The 25,122-nt window shown below is 58.7% G+C and overlaps 1 protein-coding gene across 1 annotated transcript in view; it reads right to left on the bottom strand.

Moving 5' to 3' along the window:
* Window positions 1-3,432: 3,432 nt before the first annotated feature.
* The window catches only part of MYO15A (myosin XVA), a 51,053-nt gene continuing 29,363 nt past the window's right edge, over window positions 3,433-25,122 (bottom strand). The window contains exons 41-65 of the mRNA XM_073881802.1: window positions 25,007-25,079; window positions 23,730-23,851; window positions 23,430-23,489; window positions 22,890-22,965; window positions 22,441-22,556; window positions 22,232-22,350; window positions 21,278-21,419; window positions 20,535-20,646; window positions 20,372-20,446; window positions 19,702-19,880; window positions 18,982-19,097; window positions 18,644-18,716; window positions 18,287-18,359; window positions 17,948-18,021; window positions 17,625-17,707; window positions 16,080-16,210; window positions 15,044-15,138; window positions 14,768-14,845; window positions 14,321-14,417; window positions 12,280-12,440; window positions 11,716-11,849; window positions 9,597-9,730; window positions 9,161-9,294; window positions 7,852-7,992; window positions 3,433-4,803 (exon numbers count right to left, since the gene is read on the bottom strand). Of these exons, the coding sequence (XP_073737903.1) occupies window positions 4,702-4,803; window positions 7,852-7,992; window positions 9,161-9,294; window positions 9,597-9,730; window positions 11,716-11,849; window positions 12,280-12,440; window positions 14,321-14,417; window positions 14,768-14,845; window positions 15,044-15,138; window positions 16,080-16,210; window positions 17,625-17,707; window positions 17,948-18,021; window positions 18,287-18,359; window positions 18,644-18,716; window positions 18,982-19,097; window positions 19,702-19,880; window positions 20,372-20,446; window positions 20,535-20,646; window positions 21,278-21,419; window positions 22,232-22,350; window positions 22,441-22,556; window positions 22,890-22,965; window positions 23,430-23,489; window positions 23,730-23,851; window positions 25,007-25,079 (2,700 nt within the window). The 3' untranslated portion in view covers window positions 3,433-4,701. The remainder of the gene's footprint in view (window positions 4,804-7,851; window positions 7,993-9,160; window positions 9,295-9,596; window positions 9,731-11,715; window positions 11,850-12,279; window positions 12,441-14,320; window positions 14,418-14,767; window positions 14,846-15,043; window positions 15,139-16,079; window positions 16,211-17,624; window positions 17,708-17,947; window positions 18,022-18,286; window positions 18,360-18,643; window positions 18,717-18,981; window positions 19,098-19,701; window positions 19,881-20,371; window positions 20,447-20,534; window positions 20,647-21,277; window positions 21,420-22,231; window positions 22,351-22,440; window positions 22,557-22,889; window positions 22,966-23,429; window positions 23,490-23,729; window positions 23,852-25,006; window positions 25,080-25,122) is intronic.

A 25,122-nucleotide genomic window follows, 5' to 3' on the forward strand; every position in this document is an offset into this window, starting at 1 on the left:
AGGAAAGTTCTGAAACCGGCCGAAACTCCTCGAACTGCGCGGCCGAGAGCACCGGGTCCCAGCTCTAAGGCCAGACGGCGACGGCTGCAGAAGCTGGACTCATTGAGGGGGCACCTCCCTGCCCCCCACCCCCGCCGCCTCCCCGCCGCCCGGAGTGGACGTTCCACGAGTCACGTCCCGGTGGCGGCGGGCGCGTGCGCAGCCGCGGGACGCGCGGGGGTTTGGCGTCGGTTCTCCTTCGGGTCTTAAAGATGGGTATAGGGGCTCCTCTTCGGGAACGACGGAAGGAAACTCAGGGGGACGAGTAGGCTCACGGCGAAGGCAAAACTTTAGCTAGTTACTAGGGACAATTCCAAAGTTTTGAAGCAGTGCGGTTGGACAGGGTGGTGGCGTGGGCAAAGGCGTGGCGGTTCCGCGCAGGGGCGGGTCCCCAGCTGGGGGTTCTTCGCGAGAACCCCCCGGGGCTCCCAGGATCGAGTTCCTCTGTTTTGCTTGGCGTTCAGAGCCTTTGTCTGAGACCTTTCGGGCCTCGCCTCCTCTCCCTTCTCCACGAACTCTGAGCGCCAGTCTCGCTCAGACACACTCTGTCACACCTCCTGGCCCTCGCCCAAGCTGTTTCTTCCTCCTGAAATGCCAGTTCCTTCCACCCGTCTCCATTTTGATTTTTTGAGGCTCCGCTCACCTCCCCAGCAGCCTTCCCAGATACTCAGTGAAATGAAATGCATCTTTGGTTTCGTGATTTGGCCTTGGCATCTGCCTTCAGCCTCACCTCCCTGGCCATTTTGCTCCCAGCCCGTGTGTCTCTGCATCCCCTCCACTGCCGCCCCCGCCCCCCAACTTGCCAAAGCACCAGACTGACCGACATGGGTTTGAATCTTGGACCTCCCGACGGACTGTAGGACCCTGGGCAAGGGACTTACCCTCTCTCAACCTCAGTCTTCTGGTCTGTAAAATGAATAACCTTAGTACCCCCACATTTGGTTAGCTGTGAGAACGAAACGAGGTCATGTCTGTTAAGCAGAGGGGACTGCACACCTCTAGTCAGGGTCTCAGTTTCCAAACCGAAGGACCTGCCAGTCCCTGTTGGGAGGTGTGGGTTGTGTCGTTGCTGGGCAAGGCTAGGCCGGCAGGGCCTGTGAGATGGGGAATCCTGGACACCTGGGACTCCAGAGCCGTCCCCAAGCTCCCTGCCGGGCCACCTTCCTTCCCAAGAAGCAGCAGGTGCAGGGGAAAATGGGGCAGGCACGAAGCCTATAGTAAGTTTGGCTCCTGCCCTTTTCCGACGCGGCGTAGTGGGCGCAGGTGGTGGTGGCGGCGGTAGGAAGGCAGCTGCAGCTAGTGAGGTGGCGGCCAGTGGGCAAGGCTGTGGTCAGGTGGCCAGGGCTCCGGCTTCAGTCCCGCCTCGGCCGTGCTGTGTGAGCGCCTGGGCAGGGACCCCTTGCCTGCATAATGAGCAATTGGCCTGTGAGGGCTCAGGCCCTTCAGAAGCCCCGCACCCACCTACCTCTAAACTGCCCTCTAACATGGGGGGCACTAGATTCTGCCCACACACCTGCTTGACAGGGAGGTCATATCACAGTCGTGAGAAAATCCAGAGACTCCTGTGCGGCGCCCAGCTCCCCTCACCCAGGCAAAAAGGAAGATCACCTCTTCTCTAGGGGTCTCAACAGCCTCTCCCATCCCAGACACCCCCCCATCCAAAGTTTCGGTGCCCTCCTTCTTGATTCTTCTGGAGCCAGAGCCCTCCCCTCTCTGAGCCTCAGCGAGAGACAACACCGACTGTGGAGCCAGCCTGCCTATGTTCGAATCTTGGCTAGGTCACTTGGTGGTTACCTGCTTCATAACTCTGTGGGCCTCAGTTTTCCCGTATATAAGATGGTGATGATAGTACTCACCTCACTGGGGGTACTTTGAGGGTTAAATGAGTCAGTGTATGTACAATGCCTGGTGCAGAGTAAAAACTTGGTGAGAATTAGCTTTTTAAAGGAAAAAAAAGTCTTCCCCCACCCCGGACATCCATTTGTATCCTATGCTGGACATAATGATGGTCCCTTAGGAAGTATTTGCTCTAAGACTTCTGTCAGTGCTTCCAGTATACAAAGAAGGAAGCAGAGGCTCACAGAGGGCAAGGGGCTTGCCAAAGGCCACACAGCTTATCAGCTGGCTCCACAGCCTTCCAACTACCAAGCGAGGATTCTCTTAATAGGCTTGTGGGCTCTGGGCAACAGGCAGCACCCCTAAGCAGGGGGAACCAGCAAGGGGAGTTATGTGGACACCAGAACCTGACCAAGTCTAGCCACTTGTCCCACATAGGGGATGCAATGAAGTCCTTCTGGTTACTTTTCGTTGCCCAAATATGGTGCATCCTGCCACACCCATCTGGGACCTCAAGCCTTTACCAGTTGACTGTCTCAGGCTCCCAGGCCACCTAGACCTTTCTCCTGTATTGTTCTCACCACACGCTCGGCTGGGAACCCTGAAGCTTGGTCCCTTCTGCTCTGGATCTCCCCACACTTACCTGGAGTTCCTGTCTTTCTAGGTCCTGGCCCAGGTAGAGGGGCCTAGTGTGGTACCCCTACGGTGCCCGAAGGACAGGGCAGGGTCTGACTCTCCTGTCACACCTGACTCTCCACTCTGCCTTCTGGGGATTGTGACCTCCTTTTACAAGGGCTTGAATTGCTAGGTTCTGAAATCCCAAAGCTCTGGTGTTTGGGTTGTCCGATGCTATGTGGCAAACCACCCCCAAAACGTAGGCTTCAGTCACCTTTCCAGCTCATAGATCTGCAGCCTGGCCAGGGATGGGCTGGAAGGCTCCTCTCAGTTCCATGCGCATCAGGAGGGCAGCTCAACCTCGAGGAGCCACTTCCAAGGGGCCGTACTCACAAGGCCCACCTAGATTCTGAAACCCAGAAGTCCTCTCGCCTCTCACCTGGGCAGAGTGACTGCAGCAGGGGTAGCCTGATGGAAAACGCACTCTTTCTGGCTCCTTTTCCATTTCCCTCACTTCCCAAATCAGCTACACGCACTGGATTTCTCTCAGTGGGGCTGCTTCAGGGGATGCCACCCCGAGTGTTGAAAGCGGGACAGCCCCGTGGCCTATGTGTGAAGGGCTCTTTCTTGACCTTCCCTGTCTCAGGACAGCCTGATTGCTTCCCTAGAGATACCAACTTCTCCCCGCCTGTCACCACCAGCAGTGTCCACACCACAGAGTTTCCCGGCTGACATGACAGCAGCTCCCACTTTGGCCTCCCCGTCCCCAACGTTCACTCTGCTTTGTGGTCGAAATGACCTCTTCAAAGTCTGATATGAGCAGACTACAACCCTTCTCCCACTGAACAACCTTCGAAGGCTCCGCATGACTCTTGGGATGAAATCCTAAATCCTTAGTGTAGCCTGCAAGCCTGACTCCATCCACCCCTGCTGGCCTCTTCAGTCTCAAGTCCTCCACGAGCAATGCCCACATGCTGTTCCCTTCCCTCATCACCGAGCTAACGCCACTCACAGATCTTGTCGTGGTTTATAGTGCTTTCACTGTGAGCAAGTCCCAGGTCTTGGCATTTGCTTAGTACACAGTAGGTGCTTAATAGGTGTGGAATGAGTAAATACATCTGTCCTCAGGCACCATGGCTCCAGCTACTTAGGCCCTCAGATACCTGTCCAGCCTTCTCCCAAGCCTAGTACCTCCCTCCTCCCCAAGTTCCCCAAAGTACCAGCACTTTTCATCAACATTTATTTATTTATTTATCCTTTCACCCACGTAACAAGCGTTGTTCAAGTGCCTACTCTGTGATAGGCATTGTCCTAGGCTCTGGGGGATACAATATGGAATGAACACTGTTTTCTCTGGAATGTTCACTCCCCTCCCCTCCATCTATTCCCAGCAAATGCCTAAACCCATCCCTCAAAACCCAACCCCTGTGTCCCATTCTCTGGGAAGCCTTTGCCAGATTGCTTCCTCCCCAGACCCTGACGTGAAACTTCTCTCTCCCTCCACTATACCCCCCTCCAACCTTGTGTGAGCCATCCAGTGATGGGGACCTGGGGCTGGGGCTGGGGCTACCTAAGGAGTGTGCAGTTGGGGGGACGGGTCTGCAGGGAGAGAGAAGAACAGGTCTCTGCTAGATACTCTGTTCACGGGCAGTGAGTCAGGGGCTCAGCTGGGCCTCCCAATTCCTGTCTCCTCCCTTAGGCTGCTTTTCCAGCTACTCAGCAACTGTGTGGAGGGAGGAATGGCTGCCGGGCACACCCTTTATGTGCACAGACAAGACCAAGCATCAGAAATCCAAGCTGAGCAGCAGTGCGGGGAGCACTCAAGGAGGACATGTGAGGGGCTGAGATGTGGAGCTGGAGCAGATTTGAACATCAGACCCGCGGTAAAGCAAATGCAGAGTCCAGTTTGACTAGGCCATTGGTGTGGGGCTTCTCTGCTACAGGGGCGAGTTGGGGCCAGGCCCCAGGGGCCAGCCTTTGGAAGTTCCTCCTGTTATCTGACCCAAGTTCGCACACTGCTGTTCCATCCCAACTCTGCATCTGTCGTCTTGGGTTCCCGGGAAGTTAGGTCATTCGTCCTACCACCTCTTGGTCTCCCTACCAAGGGTCTGGCCCCTTCCAGAGGTCACTGGCCCAGAGAGGCCCAGTACCTCCCTGGGGCCACACAGCAAGCCTTCTGGGAGAGGGCGGCTGGAGGGCCCCCGGGCTGGGTCACAGCAGCGTAATCTCGCTGGGGGGCAGCGTGAGCCGCTTCTCACGGGCACTGAGCAGGTTCTCCACGTGCACAGCCACTACCCGACACAGCTCCAGGCCCTGCAGGAGAGATGGTGAGAGTCTACGCGCCCAGAGACACTCCCCCAGCTCTCCCCTTGGGGTGAGATGTGGTTGGGAGAGGACTGGCGGGTCCCACCCTTGTCCCCACCTCCCGGCTGGAAGGGGTCAGTAAGCAGGAGACCAGGCGCATCTGCCACCTTTGCTGCGTGTGACCAGTGTGACCTAGGGCTGGTGACTTCAGCTCTCAAGAGCCTCAGCGGCCTCATCAGTAGGGTCTCGGTTTCCCAGGGCCTGCCTCAAAGGCTGCGGGGAGGATTCTGTGAGATTTTATTACATGGAAACCCTTTAAATGGAAAAAATGAGCCTAGTCGATAAGTGGTAAGTGTCTAGTGATGTGTTGCCATGGTTACCACGGGGCACCCAGGGCAGAGAATAAGCCACAGGCCAGCCTCAGGGCTCCCAGATGGGGTGGGGAGGAAGAGGCGGCAGAGAATTGTGGAAAGTCCACCTGAGGGTGGTTCTCAGACCACAGGTGGCGGGGGCATGCCCGCAGGGATCTGCGAGGGGCCACGGGAGCTGCTCTGAGAGAAAGGACAGGGGCTGAGCCGTGACTGTGTACCATGCACCGCCCGGAAGGTTCCTGCAGCTTACCCTCCCCTTCCTGTCCGCACCGTATCCCTACGAGGCAGACACTTTCACACCCCATTCCACCGGCGAGGAAACTGAGGCCAGAACTCTGAAGCCACTTGCCCCAGACCTCGAAGCTGGTAGGTAGTTGGTGGGGACTTGAACCCAGGAGGTAAGAGGCCCAAGGCCCCACTCCAAAGCGATCTGTGCTGATATCAGCGGCACCTGCCCCACGCTTGGGGGCCCCCTCTGGGGATGAGATCAGGGCATGCATGATGGGCATCGTCCCCTCCAGCCGATGCTCCAGCCAACCCTCCCACCCACGTGCAAAATGCGAGGCCTCCCTGGAGCCGTGGCCCCACTTGACAAGTGTGGAAACTGAAGCTCCGTAAGAAGTGGGGCGCCTTGAGATCCCCTCATGCAGCCTATCAGAGGTGGGCGAGACGGGGACCTAGGTCTGTCGGCTGCACTGCCGCAATACTCAGCACCACCTCCTTTTGGAAGCCCTCACTGACTACATCCCGGGAAGCTCGGCTACAGCCTTCTCAGCACTGATCGTGGGCTACTGGAGAGATTCTTTGGACTTGGGGCTCGGTGAGGGCCAGAGCTGAGAGGGTCACAGTGACCTCAGTTTCCCTGTAGCCAGTGCAGAGCCTGCTACGTAGAGATGTTCAGTGGTTACATGTTGAATGAATGAATGAATGAATGAATGCGCCGCCCCCCCAAACATGCCAGAGGCAGAGGTGGCAGCACAAAGGGGTTGGGGGTCTGCAAGGAAGTGGAAAAGCCAAAGAGGACCCATCCAACCATCCATCCTACCAACCACTTTCTGAGTATGTACTACACGCCAGGTGCTGTGCTTTGGACACAACGTAGACAAAACAGACACAGAGCTGGGCTCTTGGGGCTGGCATTCTGGTGGGGGAAACAGACAATATGTAAACAAGTAACTGATCTGCAAGCCCTAAGGAGGTCTACCAAAGTGAAGATAGTAATATATCAGGGAGGAGGGTCAGGGAAAGCTTCTGGAAAGAGGTGATGCTTGCGCTGCCACCCAAATAAAGGGAAGGAGGGGGAGAGCCCTGGATCGAACTGGGGAAGAGGGAACAGTGAGTGCAAAGGGCCTGGGGCAGAGAGGTGAGGGCAAGCTTGGCATCAGGGAGCTGGAAGAGGCCAGGGCTGCAAGCAGAGGGTGAGGGGGTGAGAGCAGAGGCCGGAGAGGAGGCAACAGGGATGAAAAGGGCCCCTGGGTTAGGGCCCGAGAGTGCCTGGGAGGGTTCTGAAGTAAGGCCTGTGGGTCTCCAGGGGAGATGATGAGGGGTCAGGGCAGGAGACAGAAACATGGGGGCTGTCACAGCAGGCACGGTTGCCTCGGGGCCAGAAAGAGTGCGGGGCTCGGGGCTCGGGGCTCAGACTCGGCAACAGTTAGACATCACCCAGGGGAGGGGGCAGCAGAAAAGGAGCCCAAGAAGGAGCAGAAGGTAGGTTCACTGTGGTGTGAGCTCAGAGAGGAAGGTTCTGGGAAGCAGGCCAGGCCAGAAAGTAAGGCCAGGACTAGGGGTGAGCTTGGCAGGCGCAGAACTGGGGTGCGGTGGGAAGCAGACTGGGGGGCCTGGTCCTGAGTTGCAGCTCTCCAAGAGGTACATGGAGCCAAAAGGGCTCTTCTGTGTCCCTCAGAGGCAGGGCTAGGGCGGTGGGAGTCCCTCCCTCTTGCCCCGGGAGGTGGGCCCCTCCAAGGCAGGCCCCGGTGTGGGGGCCAGTCCTAGGCCCAGATCTTGAGGGGCTGTGGAAGGCTGGCAAGGGCAGACATGTGTAGGCCCTAGTCCTGGTCCCACACCTTCCCTGGGCCTCAATCTTCTCTCCCCAGGGGTGTGAGAATTGGACGGGAGTCTAGAGGTCAGCCATGCCTTTTAAGAAGCAGCCACAGGTGCTAAAATATGGGAGGATACAGGGCAGGTGGACCTCAGTTTCTCTGTCACATGAGGACCCCACCCTCTCACCCTCAATCCCACGCCTCACCATTCGTCTTCCAAGCCTCAGTCCAGGTGAGCTTCCTCAAACTTGTGTCCCTGCCCTCTCACCAACCTTCTGTGGCTCCCTAGTGCCCTCAGGGGAATGTCCCGGATTCTTAGGTTGACATTTAAGGACTTTTCAGACCTTCCCTGCCCTGGCTGTGTCTCCCCAGTTCCCCAACAAACTCCTCAACATTCTGCAAATAACCTGGGCCCTTTCCCATGAGCCTACCACTAAGATGCTTCATTGGGAGACCACCCGAATGACCTACAGTTGTATGCTCAGTTGGGTTAGTTGAGTTAGCTCTGTCCCCAGCACTGGCCTGGATGGATGCTCCCTGGGGCACCGTGGACCTACCTTGGAGCCAGGCCCAGCAGAGAGCCTGGTGGGTGGAATGAAGGAGGGAGGGGCTGGGTGACAAGGCCTGGGTACCCGGGCTAGACCCACCTGCTCCAGCTGCAGCTGCATGGTGCGCTGGGCCGCCACATCCCCCAGTGCAATCTCCACATATGGGTAGCTGGAGTTGGCCGTGGGTCGCTGGGTTCGAGTTGACTGGATCTCCTTCAGGGGGAACTTCACCATCAGCTCCTACAGGGAGAGGGGAGGAGATAGGCTTGTGGGTGGGACAGTCTCACCCACCCTTACCTCTCCCCTGCAGATCAGATCCATAGGAGGCAGGACTCCTGGGCTGGAGTACCAGTTCCCTAGGACTTGCTGGGTGACCTGGGGCAAGTCGCTTTACCTCTCTGGACTTCAGTTTCCTCACCTGTGAAACTGATTCCACAAATACAGATGCACCCAGCTACAGCGTGCCGGGCACTGTTCTGAAGCCTTGGGTGCTAGGGGTACAGTAGGTGCCAGTGGTGGTGCCCCGACCTTCCCATCAAAGCTACTTCTTAACATCTGCCCCTCTTTGTCTGGAGCTTTCTTTCTGCCCCCAGGAACAAAGCCCAAGCCCGTGCACAGAAAGCCAGAGCAATGGGAGTTAGTGACAGAGCGCGACAAGGTGGGCAGACACCCCAGCTCCCTCGCCCCCAGAACAGAGGGCATCCTTCGAGGGGCGTGTTCCAGGCTGTCTCCAGTGCCCACCCCCAACATGGGGCTGAGCGCCAGTTCCCACAGGGGGAGCTTGCTGCTCACACACCCTTCCAGAAGGTGTGTTCCCAAGTTGTGTGAGACGTCCCTTCCTGGTCTCACTTCCTCACTCCAGTGTCTCCTAGAATCACCTCCAATAAAGTCCTAACGCCCCGTCCCTCAAGAGTGTGAGTGTATTTGGAGACAAGGCCTTGAAAAGAGGAAGCGAAGTTGAAATGAGACCGTCAGGGTGGGCGCAATTCAAATCCGACCCGTGTTCTTAAGGAGAAGAGGGAACTTGCACACGACGGAGACACCAAGGATGTGTATGCCGAGAAAAGGCCAGGAAGGAGGGAGAAGGCGGCCATCTACAGGCCAAGAAAGAGGCCTCGGGGGAAACCCAACTGCTCTCGGGCGTCGGGCCTCCGGACCGGCGAAGAATCAGTGTCTGGCCCTGTGCGCTATTTATGTGAGTGCCTACCGCGGCTGACCTGCACCACAGCCCCATCGGGTGGGTTCTGCTGTTATACCCATGTTCCGGACGGGCACGTGAGGCTCAGAGCGGGCCAGAGCCTGTGCCTGCGGTGTGCTGGGGCTGGCTTCCACCGGGGCCCAGCTCAGCCCCCGGAGGTGGTGCGGGCAGGGGGCGGGGCCGGGGCGGGGCCAGGCTCCGGCCACTCACGTGGGTCTCGGTGCTGAGGAAGTTGAGGCCGTTCTGGTTGACGGCAAGGATGCAGGGGGCTGGCACCGAGGCATTGCTGCAGCTCTGGACGAAGAAGAAGGAGGAGCCGAACATGGGTAGGGCGCTGATGAGGCCTGGGGTGGGGAGAGGAGGGGCGGCCGGTCAGCCGGCAGCCTGCGTCCTCCCTCGGAGGCTGCGTCCAGCGTACGTGTCCTCACCCCGGGGCTCCTCCCGCCTCTCCAGCACCCCCCCCCATCTGCCCAGGGCCGCGCAGAGCCTCGGTGGTGCCTTGGTGAACATTTTAGAAAGATGTTCTCTCCAGGCAGGTGCTCGGCTGGGCTAGCACCGAAAATGACTTTGTGCAAAGAAAAAAGTGCCCCCCTCCCCACCCTCCAGGAGCGCCCCTCGCTTATCTGCCCCAGCCGCAGGCGCTTACCCAGAAACTGGGCACGGGCCTGGTGGGGGCTGAGCGCCTGTGTCTGCTGCCGGTGCTGGCCCAGCAGGTTGAGCCAGGCCGAGCCGGCCAGGGTGCCGTAGAGCTGGGCCGGGATGTAGTCCTGCACCTCTCGCCTGCGTGTGGAGGGAAGAGCGGGCCTGAGTGCCCACTGTCACACGTGCCCTGCACGCGCTCAGTCGTCCTCACTGCGGGGCAGGTGTTAGGCCAAACCGACGTGATCTTTGCACCTCCCTGGATGACTAAATGCTGCCTGTCAAGTGTGCTCACTCGGCGCCCTGGTCCATGGCAGGGGCTCCATGACCGTGGCCCCTACCACTAAGCTCCCTGCCTGAGATGAGGGGATTGAGGCTTCGAGAAGTTCCCTGACGGGCCCTGGGTCACACGGTGACTGAGTGAACTAGGGGGCCGAGGCTTGAACCCAAGGTGGGTTAGTCCTTTGTAGCCCCAATCCCCAAGGGGAAGCCCAGGCCAAGGGGTGAGACGCACTAGGGTGGGGGAAATGTGGTGGTGGGGGGCAAAGTGACCACCAGCAGCGGGTCAGAGCCTGGAGTGGAGAAGCGCGGGGCTCCAGGCTGGACCCGTTGGGCCAACAGAGCCCCTACTCCAGTCCCTTCTGTTTGGATCCTGGTTCCCCCACCTATTAGTTGGGTAAGCTTCAGTAAGCCCTGTCACCTCTGTGGGCCTCAATTTCCTTGTCTATAAGGCGGAAAATAAAGATGAGCTGAGATAATGGACGCAAAATGCCTTCCAAAAAGTAAAACTCAGTGATTTTTTTTTTCCCCCCAGGATTGGGATTATAGCTGTATGTGCTTCCTTGGCCTTTTGCCTAAAATTGGAACATAAAAAGAGTTTTACGTACGCGGTTCTTACCACATTATGAGCTCCTGGACATCAGACGGCGTACCTGCCTACGTTATCTTACTATTATTCATACCAAGGGCTTCTCAGGGTGTGGCCGAGGGCCTGGGAGGTCAAAGCCATTTCCCCAATAACGTTAGGAGCTAAGATGTTACTTAGCCTTTTCCCCTCTGGTGCTCTCACAGGTGGAATTTGCCGGAGGCCACATGGCCTGTGAGATCCCAGCTCACCGCACAAGCACATCTGACCAGCCATAGCTGGTCTTCTGTTAGGCCAGTTGGTAAAGAGATGGGCAAAACGTAAACTAGTGCCACTCTCCTCACTAGATTTTTTAGCAGAATACTGTTGTTTTTTAGAAGTTGTTTGTATCGGCACATAATTTACGTTGCTTGACTTATAACTGCTTCTCACGTGTTTTTAGAACTACAATTATTATATAGTTATTTATATTGTTTAATACATCATCCTTATTTTTCAAACAAATATTTTAAGTTGTTTCTCGGTTTCAATTTTCAATACTGTAAGTACGACCCACATAAACGAAAGCTCTTTGGGGTCCTATGTTTAAGAGAGTAAAAATGTTCTGAGACCAAAGGTCTTAGGATGACTGATGTATCACCTCTTCGGGGACATCAGTTTAAAGATTTTTTTATTTATTTGAGAGAGAGAGAATGAGAGATAGAGAGCACGAGAGGGAAGAGGGTCAGAGGGAGAAGCAGACTCCCCGCCGAGGAGGGAGCCCGATGCGGGACTCGATCCTGGGACTCCAGGATCATGACCTGAGCCGAAGGCAGTCGCTTAACCAACTGAGCCACCCAGGCGCCCCGGGGACATCAGTTTAAAGGGTGCCTGACACCTGGGATTTATTTAAAGAATCTCCTATTGTTGGGGATTGGGGTTGCGGTACCGCAATGAACATTTCTGCGGCCAAATCTTTCTGCATGGCCACAGAGACCTGTGCTTTTGTGCCTCTCCAAAGCTTTTTTATCGTTCCATTTTCTCTGAGCTCTGAAGAGCCACCAGATGCAAAGTGTTGCAGAAGGAGGCTGAGTCCCAGCTCACACTGGGTGGTGGAAGATTTCGGCTCCAGGGCCAGGACCAGCCCCGCCCCCCCCCAACCTTCCCAGCCAGCTTGGCAGACACGGGTGCAGGAGCGGAGTGCTGGGGCCTGGAAGGGCCCGCTGGGGGGGGGGGGAGGCGGGGGGGGAACAGGGTGCGCCAACAGGTGGCAGGTGCTCACACACTGGGCAGGTAGGAGTGGTCCTTGGCCCGGTGCTGCAGCGAGGCCAGCTTGGACACTTGCTGCAGCTGTTGCTCGGTGGGCTGGCCGGCTGGCATGCTGCTGAACAAGCCCTTCAGGTAGTCGGGCAGGACCTGCGGGGGAGAATTCCCGATGAGGGGCTGCAGGCAGGCCTACGCTCACGCTTTCTCGGAGGAAGACGTGAACACACGCAATTTTAATAGTTCCGCTCCCGCTCGTTTCTGGGCTGGGGCGGCCGGCCACCCTCCTGGGCTTTGGGGAACTCTGAGAGGCATGTGAGGGTGAGCGGGGAGGGCCGTGGCCCTGAAGGCCACACGGGAGTCCCCACAGTGGCCAAGGAAGAGTGTCGTGGACATCTGCATTGCAGCGTTCAGGAACGGCCAGTGGGCCGGGGATTCTGAAAACTGAGCATGCACCCAAGAGTCGCTATAGCTGGGAAGGCCTCAGATGCCAAGGCTGTTGGCACAGTTCAGAGCCCAGTCTGACTTCGCACAGGGGTGTGTGGAAGGTTCCAAAACCCCAGAGTGGACCACATGTGCTGACCTGGTTGTAGTGCATGGTCACGTAGAGCTCATTCTCGAACTTGAGTGGCTGATCCCAGAGCACACGCCGGAACCAGAGCATGCAGCCACCATCCACCTGCTCCATCTCCGAGGCCACGTCCAGGATGTAGGCACAGCGGCTGAGCGGGCACACATGCTGGCCTGTGGAGAGCCAGGGGTGGCTGCAGAGCCTGGGCAAGGCCCCTCCCGCTCCAGCATGTGGAGTCCTTCCTAAAGGGGAGCATGTGTATGGCACAGGGTGCCCTGTGTCTGCAGAATGCTGATGAGCAGAGCTGGGAATAATTCCAGTCCAAGCTACAGCCTACCTAGATCTCAGAAAGTGCCCTGGGTTATGCTCCGAGGAAACCCAGCCCCTTTCCAGAGGAGGCTGGGGACGGGGAGAAGCACCACAGGCCACAGATCATGAGACCCACGGGTGCCTTTCTACAGAACTCCCTCAGGAGAGACCCCTTGCCCAGCTCCTGGAATGGGTTGGGGAGTCGGGAGGACTGAGGCCTGGCAATGAGGGGGGTCTGAGTCTGTGAGGGAGGTGTTTTTTTTTTTTTTAAAGATTTTATTTATTTATTTGAGAGAGAGAATGGTAGAGAGAGAGAACATGAGAGGGAAGAAGGTCAGAGGGAGAAGCAGACTCCCCGCTGAGCAGGGAGCCCGATGTGGGACTCGATCCCGGGACTCCAGGATCATGACCTGAGCCGAAGGCAGTCGCTTAACCAACTGAGCCACCCAGGCGCCCTGTGAGGGAGGTTTAAGTTTTGCCTTCTTGCATTGACCTTTCTGCCCCCCATCCCACGTCTTCAGTAACATTTTACCAAAGAGGGGGTGTGGTGACATGATGACAAAGTCTAGACTCTTGAGGCTAGACTGCCCGGGTTCAAATCCCCACGGTGTGACCTTGGGGAAATCCCGTAACCTCCACTGAATAATGGACCCCCTCCCCAGAGAGGTCCATACCCTACTCCCCAGAACCTGTGAATATGTTTGCCTTCTTGGCAAAGGGACTTGGCAGATGTGCCTAAATTAAGAAATTGGAGAAGGGGAGATTATCCAGGATTATCGAAGTGGACCTGATGTCATCTCAATGGTTCTCCGAAGGAGAGGTCGGAAGGTGAGAGAGAGAGAGAGGTTTGAAGATTCTACACTCTTGGCTCTGAAGATGGAGGAAAGGGCTGGGAGCCAAGGGGTGCGGTTGGGCCTCTAGAAGCTGGAGAAGGCAAGAAAAGGGGTACTCCCCTACAGCCTCCAGAAGGAGCCAGCCTTGCTGACATTTCAGGACTTGGGGCCTTCAGAACTCTAAGATAATACATTTGTGTTGTTTTTTAAAGCCACGAAATATGTGGTAATTCGTTATAGCAGCCGTAGGAAACTTATTCATCCTCCCTGCACCTCAGTTTCCCTGTCAATGGGGCGGATCACTGTCTCTACTTCATAGGGTTGCTGCCGGACTTAAAGGAGTTTTACAATTAAAATGCTTTGAACTGTGCCTAGGACACCGTATCTGGTCCATAAATGTCACTTATGAGGACCATTTTGTTACCACTGCCCACCCCCCCACCCCCCCGTCTTAGCTGGACCCGGGCAGGCAGGGCTGAGGACACACAGTTCAGAGCCCAGGCAGCGACAAGAGCTGGGTGCAGGTGGCTGGGGCCGACCACGGGGGTCAGGAGGCAAGACTGTGGTCTAGAGTGGGCCGCAGACGGAAGGAGCTTTGGGCCGCGTGAGAAGGGCCGGGCGGGACCACTGTTACAGCTGAGAGACGGGGGGGCTCCAGAAGCCAGGGTCTACTCAAGGAAACTTCCCAGGATGTGAGTTGCTTGAGGGCAGGGCCCACGGGCTCCCGCTGAGCAGGCCGCTGGCCTCCATGAGCTTCCGTTCTGGTAGGCAAGACCAACGTCCAGAGCTGGGGGTGCTCGGTGCACAGAAAAGTTCTTAGGCATGGCAGCCCGGGGCTCCCTGAAGGAAGTGGCATCTGACCTGGGCCTTACAGGCTGGGCCCAGCGTCCCTGGTCCTCCTGGCCGCTCACCTCGGTTGGTGACGACGAAGATGACATACTCGCTGAAGGCCTCAGGGTGTGTCAGAGCCATCTCAGCACAGATTTCTTCCACCATGTCCAGGGCCACCTGGAGGGAGGGAAGGGTGAGGCTGGGCCAGCTGAGCCGATCTCCATCCTCCCAGTCGGCCCAGGCCCTGGGAAGCCAAGCACAGAGTTCCTCGGGCCTTCTGCAGGTACACGAACAATCCTCTGAGAATCGGCCTCATGCAGGGAAGGAGCACAGCTGTTGGAGTCTGAGAGACTCAGGGTTCAGATTCTTTCTTGGCAGTACGACCCCTCACCTCTCTGAGACTCGCTCTGCTTCCCTGAGACATAAGTCGTGCCCTGCAGGGCTCAGCGCACGTGGGGGCCCATCCCAGAGACTGGGGTGTCCCCACCCCTCCAGCACCTGCCTGCCAGAAACAGTCCCTCACGTACAGTGCACGTTTTGATTTTGAGATGGCGTTCAAGGCCTCCGGGGAGAAGAAAGAGCTGCCTCTTGGAACTGCGGCCCGCCTGGGACAGAGGGAGGGGAGGAGATGAGAGAGGCCGGGTCCTGGGATCTGGGCCAGCAGTTGTCCCCGGCCATGGAAGTCCCCAAGCCAAGGGGCTCTGGACCGGCGTGGGCAGGAACACTCATGAACGCTGAGTGCCCACAGGGTCTCTGGGCGGGGCTCCTGTTTCACGCTCCTCCTGACCCCACCCCACGCTCACCAACATGGCCCGAAGCTCCATGCTGCTGGGGAACTCCACGCGGCCACCGAAGCGCAAGGTTTTCTGCAAATTCTGTTCGCAGGCCTTGGCAATACCTGCAGAGACGGGGTGTCAAGGCCTTGCCCAGGGTAGGCAGCGCAAGAAAGAGGCTCTTCCGGCCACCAGCCACAAGCCCACTGCTTTCTCTCCACAACCTACGGGGCATTTCCTCTCCCATGTGTTCGCTGAGGAAACAGTCCCGAGAGAGGCAGGGATTTGCCCAAGGCTGAGCGCTGCAGTATAAGAGCTGCATTCAAACCCCCACGTCCCATGTGCTTAAAGCCTCTTGCCTAGCCCACAGTCCCCTTGGCTACCTATGAGCCTTGGAAAATAGCTGTCACCTCCAGCTGTTGCCCGGGGGGTATGTCCCCCCGCCAGCCGGGACCCCCTTGCCAACCACCCTCCCTCACCCGGAGCCTGGTGCAGAAGACTGCACCGTCTGTTTCTCAGGGTCAAAGAGTGCCCTTGCTCTGCTCTGGGGAGGAGATGGAGGTGAGACTTCTGGGCACATCCTGCTGCCTCCACGGGTCTGGGAGCCCTTCCCTGCGGGGGAGCTGGGTCTATTCACTTCAGGGTCTGGGAATGTTAACTGAATCAAAGAGGAGGACTCGGGGGCGGGCAAAGTGAGGTGCCCTATCTCCTTCATGACTGCCATGATGACCTTTTTCTTAGGGGGAACCCAGGGGTTGCTCTGGCAACAAGGGTCGGGGTGAGGCTGAGGCCTGGCCCCTTTCCCCCAGACTCCAAGGGGGGAAAGGCTGAGACCCCGCCACCAGCTGGGTCTCACGCCTGCCCAGACCCACTCAAGACCCCTGTGGATTCGCAATGGCCGAGAGAGAAGCAGGGCCTCCCCCGGCACTCCAGGCCCCTGCTGCCTCCTTCCTTCTCCCACATGCCACACAGTCCCACCTCCAGGACTTTGCTCCTCCCACTCGGCCCACCTAGAAGTCCCTTCCACGTGCTCACCACCCGGGGTCACCACTCACTGGCCCCTCACCTTGGAAGGGCAGGCCTGGAGTCCGGCTCACGTCCTGGAGGAAGCGAACGAGGTGTGGCTGGAGGACCTCGGAGCAACTGTGGTAGGCAGCCATGATGTAGAACAGCCTCCAGCCTCGCAGGCAGCTGTCCCTGAGGGCACACGCACACGGGGCCACATCACAGGTGCCCGCAGCCCTGGGGTGCCGCGCCAGGAGTCTCCTGGGATGCGGCTGGACGTCTCCAACTCTCAGGCAGCTCCTGTTTGCTGAGGGTGCTCCCCGGCCAAGGAGAGGGGGGCGGGGGCGCCCCACAGCCATGCACGAGGTACATTCTGCTTGGGAAGCCAGGGTGGGAGACGGGGAGAGAAGGCGACGAGGCCCCCTGACAGGACAGGCCAGATGTGCACAAAAACCCGAGTATTCTCCGGGTAGAATCTCTCTGGGGAGGCTCCTGGGAGGAGGTCCTCGAAGGAGGGCAAGAGGAACGCACCGGGGCTGGGCACAGGTAGTGGCAGGCAGGGCCAGGGGCTGGGAAGGGGCAGGAGGATATGCCGAGTGCTTCTAAAACTACTGGGGGGGGGATAGAGAGCGAGTCGGGGAGGTAAGCTGGATGGGGACGGGAGGGTGGACCCAGTGGTAACAAGAGCATCCCATGCTGGCCATTTGCTGTGTGTCGGTCCTGTGCAAGACACAGTCATTCACCTTCACCCTGCCCCGCGGGTGAGGTTTCATTTGTGGGGACCACTGGGGTCTGGGGACAGCACTTGGGCTTCCTTTAAGAAAGCACCCACTCCTCTCTAGGTCACCGTGCTTTGGCACCAGGCATGGGAGCCAGGTCTGGCCAACTAGAACACTGTAGCCCCCTGGCCACAGTGATTGGTTTAGGGATGGTTAGTTGATCCAGGTCTGGCCAATTAGAGTTCGGCCTTCCTTTGGATCTGGTGATGGGTTGAGGGATGAAAATTTGACCCAGTTCTAGTCAGTCAAACTCCGTATCCTCCAGCCATGGGGGTTGGTTCAGGGATGGGCACGGGACCAACTCAAGCCAAAAAGACTGGATTTGGCAATTTTTGCTACAACATCAGGTCCATCTTGCTTTCCCTAAGAGTACTGAGCTGAAAAATGTCTCCCCAGAGCTGGCATCGTTCCAGTGGATGGGAGATATTACTTAAGAATGCTATCAACACAGAGAAGCAAGACTAGAATAGAAAGCCTGTTCCCAATGACACCTCGATCCAGCCATGCCTGAAGCTATATTTTAGGCTTTTCAGTCACCTGAACCCTCTTTTGCTTAAACCAGCTTGAATGGGGCTTCTGTCACTTGAAACCAAGATCCTGGACTTACACCTTATCACTGCCATTTTACGGATGAGGAAAGCGAGGCTCGGCAGCGGCTGAGCAATTCCAAGCCCATGTGCTCTGTCGACTGGATGAGGAAAATGATGAGCGGGGAGAGAATCAGGAGGGAAGACCCGGGTGGGGGGCGAGAGGCTGCACCGGCCCCTCCTGGAGCAGGGACACAGCATGGGGACTAGGGGGCAGAGGTAAAGGCCCAGCTCACTCACAGCTTGGTACTGGTGTTGTCCGTGATCTGCTTCACAACTTGGCAGTAACACTCGTCCCGCATGACTTCATGGTCCGCACACAGCTGGAGGAGGGCAGGCCAGGGCCCGTGCCACACACCGGGCACAGAACAGGGTGTGCACTTGGAGAAAGGCCTGGTGTCCCTTCCCCAGCCCCTTCCCCACCTGTAGGATGGACTCCCTTTTGGGTCCCCCCCCACCGCCGCCTCGCCCCGCCAGGTCCTGCAACTTTGGTTGACAGATGGGGAAACCGAGAGCCACACAAGCAGGAAAGGGAGCATCTGGCTCTTGTCTGCGGAACTGACCTTCAGGAGGGTGTAAAGCACATCCAGTTCACTCTGGCCCTTCAGCGGAGCATCGCCCATGAACCTCATCACAGCTATAGGAAACACTCGTCCCACTCAGGCCACCAGACACCCCAGCTGCCCACTCACCCCAGGGTACCCCAAGGTTGGGTCCATCCCTGGGAGGGTACGGCCCGAGGCAGCTGGTGGCTCCTCTTCCTTTAATGGGGCCCCAGGTCTGAGTTGTGGGGAGGGGAAGACTCTTAGGACGGGGGGCGGGGGGGAGAGGAGCAGGGTCACACAGTGCTGGATCCCACCCGGCCCCCGGGCCCTGGCCGCAGTCCCATCCCACCCCCACACCTAGGAACATGTCGGTGGCCATCTTGTTGAGGCTGCTGTCGCTGAGCTCGATGAGAGATTCCTGGAGTGGGGTCTGTGGGGGGGGGGGTTGTGTCATGACGGCGGAAGGACAAGTCAGAAGGAGGAGGGCCAGGTGGTGCCTCCCGTCTTATGACAGGAGAGTCCACATCACAGAAGAGGTGGCCAGGCCTGTCTGGCAATGGGGACAGATGCTGCCGCTGGGGGGAATCAGGCCCTCGGGGTGCTGAGAGCTGGGAGGGGTCCCACCGAGGACCAGGCTGTTCGCCTGAGGGGCCTGGGAGGGGGGCTCTTGCATCACCATTTTACAGATGGGGAAACAGGCCTGGGGCTGGACACCTTGGTGAAGCAAAGCATGTCTTCCAAGGTTCTGGACTCCCGACCCTCCTTGGATTTTAGCCTGAGGCCATCCCTGCAACAGGAGACAGGCACTACTGACTAGTCTCGCCTCTGAGCCTCCGGCTACATCCCCATTCCGCCCAGAATGTTCTCGACCCGACGACTGTCAACCAGGCAGGAAGGCTCCCGGAAGCGGAGGCTGCATGCAGGTGGACCTCACATCTGGGTGGTTTCTCATCCCCCCCCATCAGAAGTGGGGTGTCCCCACTTGGATGGCTGCAAGGAGCCCCAGAAGGACCTTCCTCAGAGTGGGGACCAGGGGTGGGGCCACCACTCACTGGGGTCTCCTCTGTGGGTCTCGGAAATACTTCTGGGCAAACTCAAGCATCGAGTACGGGGGGAGCGTCAGGCTGTCCTCTGCTCGGTCAGGGGGGCCAGCCCTGACCAGGGGACCCTGCAGAGGGGCCAGAGCTAAGAGGTCCTGTCCTGCCACACTTGGTCACATTCATAGCTGCCACACCCAACCCCAGGCTGACTCTGCCCAGACCCTCTCAGGCTGGCCTAGCCCCCACCCCCCTAGACCCACCCCCCCTCAGTAGTCCCGGCACCCTCCGCCTGGTCACACCTCCCACGGGCCCAGCTGACCCCGCCCCCTGAGGCACCTGGCCACGCCCCCCATCTCGGCCTAGGGTTGGCAGCCACAGCCGCTTGGTTGTGGCTGATCCTCCCTCTCTCGCTCCTTAGTTTTACTTCACCCCACCCCTCGCTAGCTCCATTCCACACGCCTGACCTCGCCCCATTTGCCCGGCCCCACCCCTACTGGCCCCCAGGCTGGTCCTGCCCCGTGGGTCTCATCACAATCCTTCCGCTGACCCCCACCATCCCGACCCCATCTGGCCACACCTTCCAACCATCTCTGGTCACGTCCTGTGGGTCACACATCTGGCTAGCCCTACCAGGTTCGCCCTATCCTGGGACTGGCCACACCCTTGGCTGACCTTGCTCCTGTCTGCCTGCACCGGCTGTCTCAGCCCCCTGGCGGGCCCTGCCGGTCTCACCTCCCTCCGGCGGCCCACCTCCCACGCAGCCGCTGTGGAGGCCACGGCAGCGGCCACGGCGGCGGCCCGGCCCCGGCCCGGCTCGGCTGGCAACTGTAGGAAATCGGGGGCGGCTGCAGGCTGCACCAGCTCCGAAGGGAAGCGGCCCACGCGCCCGTGGATGGTCCCGAACCTCCAGCCTAGGGCGCAGGTTAAGGGGTCTGAGACAAAACAGAGGGGTCTCGCCTCGGGATTAAGGGGCCCCTCTAGGAAATACTCGAGCACCTTCCTGCCCCTGCCCCAGGGTCTTGTGAGGGAGGCATGCCATGGAGCCTATTTGCAGACAAGGACACAGGGAAAGGGAAGGCATTCCCTCAGTGGGAGGCAGAGTAGAAAACGGTGCTTGTAGACTCTCGGAAAGAGAGAGAGACCCAGGCCACACACATGGGGACACTAACACAGAGACCCCTCAGCCCAATATGCAGACAGAGGTCTGGGCTAGGGGCCACCAGAAGGAACTGACTGGGCCGCAGCAGGTGCCTGAGGAGGCCTGGCCAGGCCAGACCCCTCTGGGGCACCGAGAAAGCCCCACCGAGCATGTGCAGCGTGAGTGCATGAAGCCAGGAGGAACTGTTTAGGGTTTCTGGGTTTGGGAGCACTGGAGGCTGGGAGGGGATCCGGGGGTCTCCACCAAAGTCGGGGCCTCTGCGCCGCAGTTCCTCCAGGTACACGACCTTCTTGCGGACAACGCAGCCGGCACTGTAGCCTGGGGGTCGAGCTGATGTCAGCAGCTGCCAGGGAGGCCCCCTGGCCCAGATCCCCGTCCCGTACCCACTGTGTCCCACGGCCCTGACCCATTCGAGGCGGCTCCAGGGGCTGCAGGTGGATGATGTCGCCCTTGTGGAAGGCCAGCAGCGCGGGGTCTTCGGGCAGGAAGTTCCTCACCGCGACCACGTAGTCCGAGTCCTGGGTCGCCAGGGGCAGGGTGAGGGGCTGCGGTCCCATCCCCCTCCTCCCAGAAGCCTGGGGCCATGCCCCGGCTCCTCTCATCTACAGCCATTCCTCCCTGACTCCTGGGGGAGGGACCATTCCGTGGGTGTGAGAGGGAAGGACGCTATGCAAGTCGAAGGGGTGGCCTTGTAATGGGCTGGAGTCAGGGGTCCGATGAACACAGGTGGCCGTCAGGGCACATGTATAGGCCTTAGCCATCCCATCCCTCACCGAGGCTGCCCCACTGAGGCCAGCTGCTGGGCCTGAGGCTACCCAGTCGGGAGGAAGGGAGGCTGCGGGAGGCCGAGGGGGGCACTCGCCCTGGAGCTCGGGGGCAGGGGGGTGCTGTGACACCCGTGATGAGGGCATCAGGAAAGGCTTCTGAAGGAGCCGGCAAAAGTGGGAACAGGTGTCCCAGGTGGAAGGCAGCACGGCCTATGGAAAGGCCTGAAAGATGACAAAAGTCTGTGGACACACATGCACGCACACACGCACACTGGCATCCATGCTTCCCAGGCAGGTGCGGCTGGTGTGTCCACGGTGCAGGAGAGCCCTGTTCTCCGCCCCCTGCCCCTTGAGGAAGGGGCATCCGTAGGAGGACCCTGACCTTCTTCAGCTCCAGGATGAAGTCGTCCACCAGGGCTTTGACCTGGTGAGCTCGGGCTGAGAAGAGGATGACCTTCTCGCTGGCCAGGTTGAACTCCAGCATGTTCTGGGAGGGGATGGTCACAAACAGGATATCTGCAAAGCTGGAGAACGGGAAAGTGGCATGAAGGCAGGGCTCCTTGGCTGGAGGGCGCCTCCCTCCCTACCCATCTTGCTTCCCCTGCTGCTGCCCGGTACCGCTCCCAAAGCCCAGCTCCACCCAAGCCCCCTGCCACCTGCCACCATGGGACCCGGGGAGCTCGCGCAGCATCCCCTCCCCATCCTGCTTATGGCTCCCGCTCATTTCCTAGCACCCTGTGAACCCACACTCCATCCAGCCCTCACTACCCTTTGCCGTGCTCCATTTTGTTTGCTTGCTTTTTAATCCAACCTCCCAGATCTCGCTCACACAAATGTATCTCTTTCACCCACTGACCAAATTCTCTGCATCTTTCAAAGCAAGGGGCTTTCACGCGACCAATAAGCGAGACTCTATCCCTGTCCTTGCGTGACAGACAACAAAAGGGGCTGCTGGTAGGGGAGGGGTCCAAGGACTCAGCGACGTCTTATGCCAGAGCACCCTTGCCCTTCCCGGCTGCAACAAAACTCGGCTCTTCACAACCCAGACGCCCCCACTGTGCAGTGGGGAGGGCAGGGCTGGGGTATAGTCTAAGAGGCAGGACAGGGTAGTGGGCTTCTAGCTCATCCGCTTCCTGGCTGTGTGACCTGAGACAAGCCACTTCTCTCACCGAACCTCAGTTTCCCCGTCTGTAAAATGGACTTGCTTAAAAGGGCTTGGCACGGAGCCTGGCACATCGTAGGCTCTCGGCGGTTGGCTGGGGAAAGTGGGGGAGGAGATGCTACTCTGCCGGTCCACGCCCGTCTCCAGCCAGCCCCAGTCTCGCCTGCCGGTCACCTGTACGTGCGCAGGACCTGCAGCTGCCCGCCAGCCTCCCGGCTGCCCTTGACCATCCGCAGGAGCTTGATGCCTGTGTGGGACACGGCTAGGATCTGCACACCGGTGCCCACGCTGCCCTGGGGCGGGGATAAGGGACACATGAGAGTCTTCTAGCCTCCTCCCTGAAGCCCCTGGGTGAGGTGGGGGGGCCGGCAGGGGGCTCGCACCGTGGCGGGGAAGAGGCGGGAGAAGTAGACCTCCCAGTTGTCGCGTGCGGTGCTGACCACGGCCCGCTTCACGCTCTCCGTTGCCAGGGGCCGCTGTGTGTCCAGCTGGTTCTGGGCTAAGGGATGCCGGGTCAGGTCAGAACCCTCCCTCCTCCTCCCCTGCCAGCCCACATTGCAGGGAGGGAGGCTGACACCCGGCAAGAAGGTACTGGAACAGCGTGTTCTCAGTGTCTACACAGACAGACAGGATGGCTAGGGCCACACTGTGTGTCAGGCAAAACTGAACGCGGCCTGGCACCTAGCCATGGAAGAGGCCAGAAGCAGAGCCAGGAGGGCTGTCCGGGAGGCAAACGGGGCTGGGTTTGTCGGCCCCGATCTCCCTCTGGGAAAGCACTGGCCTGACTCTAGCTGGCTGCCCCATCCGTGTCCTTTCCCGCCCCCTACGGTACCAAACAGGGCCTTCATCTTCAGCCTCTCGTCCTGGGAGATGCGCAGGCAGGCCTCGGAGAGCGTGTCATGGAGGATCTGTGGGAATGGGCCGCAATGCGGGTGGCTGGTGAGACTCCCCCAGCTGGGAGCCCAGGCTGGACTGTTCTAGTGGGAGTGGGAACGCGGAGGGTCCTATTTCTGCAGCAGCGGGCTCATCTGTGTGAATCAGATCCCATTTACAAAGGCCCCCCTCCTTCCTCCTCTCTTCTACAACCCATGCCGCCCTTCCTGGGCCCTAGCTTCCTCCTCTGCTTGCTGGGGCTGGGATCTGACTTCTGAGGCCCACCTAGCTCAGACAAACGGTGTGTCTGGTTAAATCAAATTGTGGGCTTACTGACCTTGTCCATGAGGGTGGGAAATTCAGTAGAACAGCTTCCCATCCTCACTGTGGTCAAGGACCCCAAATCCGAGAGTACGGAAGCGAAATCTGCAGACAGCTAGTCTACGTACCCATTGCCCTGATGAGTACACTGAGGCAGAAAGGGAAAAGAAGACCTCACCTGCCGGAACAAGAGGTCTAGCTGCACAGGGTGGCTGTAGCTGTCCTTGGGGTAAAACACCTGTGGGATCGGGGCTCCAGTGAGGCCCTTGGGACAGTCCCCTCACTTTGCTTCACACCCGGACCCACCCCCTAGATACAGTGGGCTCCAAATCACCAGGACCCCTGGCCCTGACTCCTCCCTCTAGCCCAGGCCCCACCTCGTGCCCCACCCCAGCCCTGCCCCTCCTCCCTGCCCCGAGCAGGGAAGAGGGCTCCGCCCCCCTGCAGCCCCTCCCTTGGCTTCAGCCGGGCCAGGTACCTCTTTGCGCAAGAAGATCCGCCAGGGGGCATCCTGGTAGCCGTAGAAGTTGGGGTTCACCAGGCGGTGCAGCCGCGTCTGCAGGAGCTCTTCAGGGGGCTCCAGCGACCGCGAAGGCGGCACTGGGGAGCACAGTGAGTCGGAGAGGCATGAGTGAGGGAGGGAGGGAGGGCCGATGAGGAAGGGGATTGGGGGCGACCTCTTGTCAGGGAAGGGGCTGGGGCTAAGCGGTTTCCCACACCCCTGGCTGTAGACACACCAATCATGAGGGCACATGCACAATCATACAGCTCCACCCTGGCTCAATCCTTCATTTGACACATATATAGATCACCTAGTGTAGGCAGCAGGTCTGTGCTACAGGCTGGGGGGTGAACAGTACAAAGCAGTACCTGCCCTTCTGTTGAGTCTTGTGGTAAATGTAGATAGAACAGACAAGGCATAACAAAGCTCTCAGTTCCAGGAGCTGGGATGGAAATAAATCTGGGCTACTTAGTAAAGAGTCTAGGGGCCAGCCTGTGAGGGTCCTTCGGTCTCCGTGATCTGGCACACCTCTCTGAGATGACACTGAGCCAAGACCTGAATGATGACGAGGGCCAGGCATGCAAGGATCTTCTGGGGAAGAGCATTCTACGTACAGCAAGTGCAAAGGCCCTGGGGTAGAAGTGGGCTTGCTGTGTTCCAAGAACAGAGTGTGCCGACGGGAGAGGGGGAGGGGATGAGGCTGGGGAGGTGGGCAGATCATGCAGGGTTTCACAGACCGTAGTGAAAAGTCTGGAGTTCATCCTAGGAGTCACGGGAGAGCTTTTGGCAGGGACCTGATGTGAGCTGATTTATGTATTTTAAGCTTCACTGTGGTTGCCGTGAGGCAGAGGACATAGAGATTAGGATTCCAACTGTGAGGCTAGGAGGGTTGGGTTTATATCCCTGGTCTGACACTTTTGAACTGTGTGATCTTGGGCAAGTCACTTCACCTCTCTGTGTCTGTTTTCTCGTCTGTAAAGTATAGACAAAAACAGTACTTCCTTGAAGGATTTTAGTGAGGATTTAGTGAGGCCAGAACGGGTCTGGCCTGAAATCAGTGTTATTTAAGTGCTGATGTCCTCACACAAATGTGCACACAGTAGGTCCACGTGGGCTCAGGGACCTCAGACACACACCCACATCACATGCCACGGACACGTAGACCAGGACTCCCCTGTGCTCACACAGGCTCACTCATACGCCTGGACCCTCGTCTCTCTCCCTCCCTCTCTCCCTCCCTCCTGGCCTCTCACCTGGTGTGGGTCCCATGGATGGCCTTGGTGTGCTGGTCACTGGCTTGACCAAGGCCATGGCCTCTCTGGGCACCTGTCCCCACCACAAAGAGAGTGCTCAGGGGGCAAGAGGGGGC

This window comes from Callorhinus ursinus, unplaced genomic scaffold (assembly GCF_003265705.2).
Source record: "Callorhinus ursinus isolate GAN/ISIS: 27379988/994484 unplaced genomic scaffold, GSC_fseal_2.0 scaffold43, whole genome shotgun sequence".
NCBI lineage: Eukaryota > Metazoa > Chordata > Mammalia > Carnivora > Otariidae > Callorhinus > Callorhinus ursinus.